Source organism: Lonchura striata, chromosome 11, assembly GCF_046129695.1.
Source record: "Lonchura striata isolate bLonStr1 chromosome 11, bLonStr1.mat, whole genome shotgun sequence".
NCBI lineage: Eukaryota > Metazoa > Chordata > Aves > Passeriformes > Estrildidae > Lonchura > Lonchura striata.
Window position 1 is genome coordinate 5,965,771 of NC_134613.1, and position 8,370 is coordinate 5,974,140.

Sequence of the window (8,370 nt, forward strand, 5' to 3'; positions counted from 1 at the left end):
GAGCACCTTTGCTTCCTGGCACATAGACAAAAAAAACTGGGGCGCCCATTCCTTCCACTCCTGGCTGGCAAAAACCTTTTTAGTGCAAGGAGTTTCCTAAAGTGCAGCAACTGCGGATCACAAGTGAAGCCAGGCTCTGGTCCTGCTCCTGTCCTGTGCCGTCTCAGCCTGGAGACAGCCCCAGCTCCTAACCCATCTTTGGTTCATTCCTGAGGGTTCCACACACCAGTCTAAGGGTCTGCTGAGGGAAAAGGGCTGCCACAACGTCTCTGACGGGTTGAGGTCCCCCTTAAAGTATGGGTGGACCATTGACAGGTCTCCAGCCTGAGCCGCTGGAACCCCCAGCGCTGGAGGGGCAGCTCCATCCCCCGAGCTGCTGAAGGGCTGTCACTCCTGTCTCTGTCCCTGACCCTGTCCTGTCTCTGTCAGGAACACCTCCAGGTGTCACAGAATAGAGACCAGCCCCAGCTCCTAACCCATCTTTGGTTCATTCCTGAGGGTTATGCACACCAGTTTAAGGGTCAGCTGAGGGAAAAGGGCTGCCACAAAGTCTCTGACGGGTTGAGGTCCCCCTTAAAGTATGGGTGGGTGCGTTTGGACCATGGACAGTTGAGGATGGGTGGGTGTGTTGGGACATTGACAGGTCTCCAGCCGAGCCGCTGGAACCCCCGGCGCTGCAGGGGCAGCTGCATCCCCGCGCTGCTCACGGGCTGCCGCTGCCGTCGCCGTGAGGAGCAGGGGCAGCGCTCAGCCGCCGGCCGCTCCCGGCTCTCGCCGTCACTGCTCTCCCCTCCTTCAGGGCTGCCCGGTGCCGGCGGCGATGCCGAGCGCTGCCGCGTGGCCGGCGGGGAGCCCCGGCGCGGTGTCGGCCGGCGAGGCGCTGCTGGCGGCCGCCGCCTTCTGCCTGCTGCTGCTGGCGCTGCGGCGGCTGCGGCCGCCCGGGGCCGTGCCCGAGGGGCTGCGGCGGCCGCCGGGCCCGCGGGGCTTCCCCGTGCTGGGGAACGCGCTGGAGCTGCGCGGGGACACGCACCTGGCGCTGACGCGGCTCGGCCGGCGCTACGGGGACGTGATGGAGGTGCGCATCGGCAGCCGGCCCGTGCTGGTGCTCAGCGGGCTGGACACCATCCGCCAGGCGCTGGTCAGGCAAGGAGACGACTTCATGGGGCGCCCCGACCTCTACAGCTTCCGCTTCGTCGCGGACGGGCAGAGCCTGGCGTTCAGCCCCGACTCCGGCGAGGTGTGGAAAGCGCGCAGGAAGCTGGCCCAGAGCGCCCTGAAGAGCTTCTCCATCGCCCCCAGCCCCACCTCGTCCTGCAGCTGCCTGCTGGAGGAGCACGTCTCCAAGGAGGCCGAGTACCTGGTCACCAAGTTCCTGCGGCTGATGGAGGACGGGAGGAGGTTTGACCTTAACCAGTACCTGGTGGTGTCGGTGGCCAACGTCATCTGTGCCATGTGCTTTGGCAAGCGCTACGAGCACGAGGACCAGGAGCTGCTCAGCCTGGTGAACCTGGGCAACGAATTTGGGGAGGTGGCCGGGAGCGGCCACCCCGCTGACTTCATCCCCCTGCTGCGCTACCTCCCGAGCCGCACCATGCAGCTCTTCAAGGATGTCAACCGGCGCTTCAACGCCTTCGTGCAGAAAATTGTTCAGGAGCATTACAGCAGCTTTGATAAGGTAAGGGCTTGGCTGCTCTTGGATGTGCTTGGAGATGCCTTCAAGTGTGCCCTGCTGCTGGTTTTTGGCTTCCTTTTTGTTCCTCTGTCGAAGCTGGGATTGAAGGCACTTGAGGTGATAGTTCATGTTCAGGCTCAGGTTTTTATTATTCCTTATCATTGTTACGTGTGAGTTCTGCAGCCTTTCATTAACAAGGCACAAAATTAGCAACCATCTCTTGGTACAAGGTCTTTTAAGGCTAAACTCTCCAATTAAGAAATGACACCTAATTACAAACTTACTAAAACCACCCAAACCCGTGAAGACAAAGGTAGAAGAAGGTAAAGAAGAACAACCAGCCTCCGCCCTCAAACCTCCAACTTTCTCTATATATGTCACTATATTCTAAAACCCCAAACTCTAAGTTTTCCACCCTGTGACAATACACACTTCTAATCGACTACACACCCACAATCCCAGTGCCATCAATCAATGTTGGAAGCCTTCCCCATGGTCTCAGGTCAAATGCAGAGCTCTCCTGGGAGTCAGAGTCTGTCAGCACAGAAAGTCTAAAATTCTCAGCATCCAGAGCTCCAAGCCTGTGCCTTGCCCAGTAAAGGTCTCTGGGCTGCAGTGATTTCCCCCCACCCCGAGCCTGTTTGAGGCAGATTTCCCCATCCCTGTGTGTCCATGGTGTCCCTCCTGAAAGGTGGCTGTGCTCTGGTGGGGCTGGGCTCTGTCTCCAGGAACTGAGAGAACCAGAGGACACAGCCTCAAGCTGCACCAAGGGAAATACAGGTTGGATTTTAGGAAAAAGTTATTTACAGAAAGGATGATAAAGTTCTGGAATGGAGTCCCCATCCCTGGATCCCTGATAAAGTTCTGGAATATTCTGCCCGGGGAGGTGGTGTGTCCCCATCCCTGGATCCCTGATAAAGTTCTGGAATGTTCTGCCCGGGGAGGTGGTGGGTCCCCATCCCTGGGTGTGTTTAACAAAGCCTGGATGTGGCTCTGGGTGCCAGGGCTCAGCTGAGGTGCTGGGGATGGGTTGGACTCGATGATCTCCAAGGTCTCCTCCATCCTGGTCACTGTGAATTGTGTGAATTCTTCCCCAGGAGCACATCCGGGACATCACGGACTCGCTGATCGGGCACTGCCAGGAGAAGAGCATTGGGGAGGACACCCATGTCCAGCTCTCCAACGAGAAGATCATTCACATCGTCAATGACCTCTTTGGGGCAGGTGGGAACGTTTCTGAGGGCACCATTCGATCTTTGGGACAAATCCCAAAGCTGGATGCTGGGTGGGGACATGGAGCTGCTGGGTGGACACCTTGGCCACCTCTGGGTGTGTGGAGCTGCTGCCGGGCGCCCTCCTGAGCAATTTTTGGTGGCAGCTGATGGGGGAACAAACATCCAGAGGGGTGGAATCTGAAACACCCGCTCACCTGTCCCCTTGTGGTCACTAAATGCCTCCTCCACACCCATCCAGGCTTTGACACTGTGGCCACTGCCCTGTCCTGGAGCCTCATGTACGCTGCCTTGTACCCTGACATCCAGAAGAAGATCCATGAAGAGCTGGGTGAGTCCATGCACCACATGAGGGGCCAAAATCTCTCTGCTCGGCCCTGATGCTGACCTTGATCCACCTCCCCCAGACCGGACCATCGGGCGGGAGAGGCGGCCGCGGCTGTCGGACCGGGGCACGCTGCCCTACACGGAAGCCTTTATCCTGGAGATGTTCCGGCATTCCTCCTTCCTGCCCTTCACCATCCCACACAGGTACGGGCTGGAGCGGCCGACACCTGATTCAGGTTTTTGGAAGGGATTTGATCCCTGTAAGGGGGAAATATTCCAGCTTGTTGCCATTCTGGGGTTGAATCTTTTGTTTTGAGGGTGGTTTCATCCCACAAACCTTTGCTGGCAGAACACCCCTGGGTTTATATTTCTTCTTGCCTTGGGAGGAACCACATCACAACCTGTCTGGAATGAGCTGTGAAGTGAAACTGGAATTTTTCTGCTGGAGGAAAGTGAAACCAAGACCATTAAACCTCCCAAATACAATTTGGGGTATTTCCTAGCCAGTCCTAAGAGCATAAATTGGGCTTTGAAGATTAAACCCCTGCAGGACTCGCCTGGCTTTGACTTGTCAGGAGCTGTGGGTCTCCTCTAACTTCTCTTTCCACCCGTGTTCCCTTCAGCACAACAAAAGCCACGGTGCTGAACGGCTTCTACATCCCCAAGGACACCTGCGTGTTCATCAACCAGTGGCAAGTGAACCACGACGAGTGAGTATCCCAAACCCTCCCTGCCCATCCAGGCTGCCCTGGCCGCTCTTGGCGTTCAGATCACGCCAGCCCTCGTGCCAAAAAACGACTGGATTGTGTACAAAAGGGCAGATTGGAACAAAAATGGTGTGGGTGTGATGCTGAGCCCATCCTTGGCTCTGCTGGGCATGGAGCTGCTCCAGCTTGACTTGGCCCCCAGTTCAGCAGCTCCCCAGCACCAGCGATTACCTGGTTTATGTGGAGGCTCAGGCTGCTGGATAGTCAGGAATCGGAAAATCCTGCTGCCAAGCAGATCCTGTGACCCGAGCTGATGGCTCTGGATGTGCTCGATGGGAATTTTTCAGTCCCCTTTTTAAGGGAGAAAAATGTGATGACGTGACCCCGTTCAACTCGATGGGCCCGTGCTGGGGTTGCTGATGGGGGAATCACAACTACAGCTTTGGGAGTGATGGGGGACTGGGAAGCAGAGCCCCATCCTGCCCCTCCACTGCTTCCCTGAAGAGACATTCCAGCAGGGAGGCAGCTAAGGCTTGCTCCAGGAGCGGGTTCCTAGACGGGTGTTTTGGGTCAAAGCTCAAGTTATTCGTCTCCAAACAGCCCAAGAGGCCAGAAACGTTCTGATATCCCTCCTGCTCCTGCGTGAGCATGGGGTGGGAATGCTGTGCTTGGGGCAGAGAGGATTCCGCATATCCCAGCAGAAATTCCCAGCTGAGAGTCTGTAAAATCCCACCTGGCACCCTCCCAGCAGCTGCACTGGGACAGACTGGGAAGTTCTGCTGAGAGAGTAGACAAAGGGAAAACTCCATTGTCCCCGTTTCTCCTGTTTGAAGGGTTGCCGGCTGATCCCAGTGCTGAAGCTGCAGGTTCTCTGGCTGCTGGGATTAAACGGATGGAATGAAATCCATCCCCAGTGTCTGCCTGGGCAAACAACCCGAGCCTGGAGCAGAGGTTTCAAAGGGTGGAGCTGATGGAGTCTGACACGGTCACGGTGTTGTAGATCGGGGCCAGAGCTTGCCAAGGGCAGCTTTGGGTGGTGGCGTGAGACAGCGCTGCGAAGCTCCTCTCTGCAAGGAGGGCTTTTGGTCACTGACCCCATTGCAGGGGTCAAAACTTGGGGTTCCCAAGGGCTGGAGCCCTCTGCTCTGGGGCTGGGATCTGAGACACCTCAGAGCCCCTGCCAGGGCCTGAAGGGGCTCCAGGAGAGCTGGAGAGGGACTGGGGACAAGGGATGGAGGGACAAGACACAGGGAATGGCTTCCACTGCCAGAGGGTAGGGATGGATTGGATATTGAGAAGGAATTTCTGGCTGGGAGGGTGGCAGGCCCTGGCACAGTGCCCAGAGCAGCTGGGGCTGTGCCAGGATCCTCGGCAAGACTGGACAGAGCTTGGAGCACCCTGGGATGGTGGAAGGCGTCCCTGTCACGGCAGGGGTGGCACTGGCCGAGCTGTTACGTCCCCAAACCGCCCCCTCAGGAGTGTCCCCTCTGTGTCCCAGGAGCCTTTGGGAGGAGCCCTCAGCCTTCAGGCCCGAGCGGTTCCTGAGCGCGGCGGGGACGGAGCTGAGCCGGCCGGAGAGCGAGAAGGTGCTGGCCTTCGGGCTGGGCAAGCGGCGCTGCATCGGGGAGACCATCGGCCGCTGGGAGATCTTCCTCTTCCTCACCACGCTGCTGCAGCAGCTGCACTTCAGCCTGCGGCCCGGGGAGCGCGTGGACATCACCCCCCAGTACGGACTGACCATGAAGTACAAGAAGTGTGAGGCCTTCCAGATCCGGCCGCGTTTTCCCGTCGGGAGCGCTCCGTGAGCCGCTCGGGGCGGCGCACGCTCTGCCCCTCCGGAGGATGGCTCCTCTCCTGGCGCTGGCAGCTGGGCTTTGTGGGGCTCTTGTGGGGCTCCATCAGCCCTTCCCACGCGGATGCTCCCCAGAGACCTCTTGGAGAAGTCCAGCTGGTGGTGGGGAGGGTGTGGTGGGATGTTCTCCACCCGTCACAAACAGCTCCCTCCATCCAAACAGAAATGAAACCTGCAGGTTCCTCTCGGAGCATCCTGCCCAGCCTTATCCCACGGGGTGAACTCCTCTTTTCCAGCTCCTTGTGCCGCTGGGATTGGGTTCTTCAGGAAGGTTCTGGAGCCTTCAGCAGGACTCGCCTCGAGGGGACCCACCCTGGGTGCACCCACACAGCCAAATTCCTTGAATGTGAACTCATGGAGTGAATTCCTGAGTGTTCCTACTGATTGAAAAAACAAAAATCCACCAGCGGAGCCACTCACAAATTGAGATTTTAAATCAATCCTAACATGGAGCCTCCTGGAAAATCTCAAAGGACCGGGAAAGGGACAAAAAGGAACTGTAGGACACTGCTGGCTTTCAGACTAACCCTGCATTTGCTGCCTTTTTTAATATCAGGGTTTTTTTCTTTATCAAGCAATAGATTTCTGTATGCAGGCTAAGGAGCAAGGCTTTCAGGAGTGCAGGAGGTGCCTTTGCCACGCTCAGCTTTAGCCAGCGGGAAGGTGAAGCCTCATGGCAAACGCAGCAGCAATTCCTGCCTGTTTGTGCCCGCTTGGAATGCAGCTGGGATGGAAACCACACCACGTTTCTAACCCAATAAATACTCACATGAACATCTCTTGAGTCGCTTTCTGAATTTTATTCCACTGGAAAATAAATTTTTTTTTTTGCGGGGGGGAACACCCTATGCTGCTCTGTCATCCTTAAAAATCTGAGTTGGTGTATTGTAAACGCAGGCGAGCCCAATGGGGAGAAATGAGGATGTCTGACTCAATTCAGAAGGCTGAATTATTTTATTATAACTATGCTAAAATACATTAATATACTCTATTAAAGGAGGATACTAAAACTACAAACTACTTTCTCTGACTCTCACTCAACTTGTGACCCACTCTGAGAGTCCAGCTCCAGGTGGGTTGGATTGAGTTGGATTGGGTTGGGTTGTGTTGGATTGGATTGGGTTGGATTGGGTTGAGTTGGATTGGATTGGCCATCAGGCTCAAACAATCCTCACCAGAATCCAACCAAGCATCACCCCAGGTAAACAATTCTCCAACCACATTCCACATGGGAAAAACAAGGAGCAGAAACAGAAATTGTTTTCTCTTTCATTTCTCTCTGTGCTCCTCTATGAAAATCCAGAGAGGGAGAGAAACGTGCTGCCACAGGGGTGTGGGCTGTGACTCCAGGGGCACTGGGCAGTATTTTCATCCCAAAGGGAGCTGATTCTGGAAGGTGATGCCCTGGATCAGTTCAGGGCTTCACTAAAAATTGGGAATAGCTTTCTGTCCCTGAAAACCTGGAATCAGTAGGTCAGAGCCAGCCACGGGGGATGTTTTGTTCCCATTGCCGGGCATCATGAAATCCCAAGTTTTCCACGATTTCCCGTAAAAAAACAAACAAAAAAAAGCAAAAAAGGTGAATTTCCCTCGGGAAAGTTGGGGTCTGTTGATCCCCCAGGGATCAGCCCCAGCGCAGCTTGGAGCTGCTGGTGGTTTGGGTGTGGAACAGAGCAGCCTTGGCAGGGAGGGAGGGGATGGAAGGGATGAAAAGGGGACAGAGGTGGTGGAGGTATGAGGAGATGGGATGGATGGAGATGATGGAGGGGATGGAGAAGATTGAGGGATGGTGTGATGGAAATATGGAGGGGATGGAGATGATGGAAGGGCTGGAAATGATAAAAGGGATGGTGTGAAGGAGGGATGGAGATGATGGAGGGATGGTGTGATGGACATATGGAGGGGATGCAGATGATGGAAAGTATGGGGATGATGATGATAGAGGGGATGGTGTGATGGAGATGATGGAGGGATGGAGATGATGGAGATGATAGAGGGGATGGTGTGATGGAGATGATGGAAGGGCAGGAAATGGAGGGATGGTGTGATGGAGATTATGGAGGCATAGAGATGATGGAAGAGATGCTGTGATGGAGACGATGGAAGGGATGGAGATGATGAAGATGATGAAGATGATGGGGGGATGGTGATATGGAGATGATGGAACAGCTGGAAATGATGGAAGGAGGGATGGAGATGATGGAAAGGATAGAGATGATGAAGGGATGGTGTGATGGGGATGATGGAGGGATGGTGTGATGGAGGGATGGAGATGATGGAAGGTATGGAGATGATGTAGATGATGGGGTGATGGTGTGATGGAGATGCTAGAAGGGCTGGAAATGGAGGGATGGAGATGATGGAAGAGATGCTGTGATAGAGGGGTGGAGATGATGGAAGAGATGGTGTGATGGAGGGATGGAGGGATGGAGATAATGAAGAAGATGGAAGGGCCAGAAATGGAGGAATGGTGTAATGGAGGGATGGAGGTGATGGAAGGGATGGCGACTATGGAAGGGATGGAGATGACGAAGATCATGGGCGGATGGTGATATGGAGATGATGGAACGGTGGGAGATG

The 8,370-nt window shown here is 55.4% G+C and overlaps 1 protein-coding gene across 1 annotated transcript; it reads left to right on the top strand.

The window, feature by feature from the left end:
• Positions 1-814: 814 nt before the first annotated feature.
• LOC110479740 (cytochrome P450 1A4) lies at positions 815-6,568 on the top strand. Its single transcript, XM_021547237.2, has 6 exons — positions 815-1,675; positions 2,770-2,896; positions 3,146-3,235; positions 3,312-3,435; positions 3,855-3,941; positions 5,437-6,568. The coding sequence occupies exons 1-6, from the start codon at positions 821-823 to the stop codon at positions 5,741-5,743; spliced, it is 1,590 nt and encodes a 529-aa protein (XP_021402912.2). The 5' UTR covers positions 815-820; the 3' UTR covers positions 5,744-6,568.
• Positions 6,569-8,370: the final 1,802 nt, after the last annotated feature.

Excerpts from the sequence above, each read along its gene's own strand:
- LOC110479740 (XM_021547237.2), top strand. The coding sequence starts at position 821 with ATGCCGAGCGCTGCCGCGTGGCCGGCGGGGAGCCCCGGCGCGGTGTCG. Across the intron at positions 2,897-3,145 it reads CAATGACCTCTTTGGGGCAG|GCTTTGACACTGTGGCCACT; the intron begins GTGGGAACGTTT and ends ACACCCATCCAG. Across the intron at positions 3,436-3,854 it reads CCCTTCACCATCCCACACAG|CACAACAAAAGCCACGGTGC; the intron begins GTACGGGCTGGA and ends TGTTCCCTTCAG.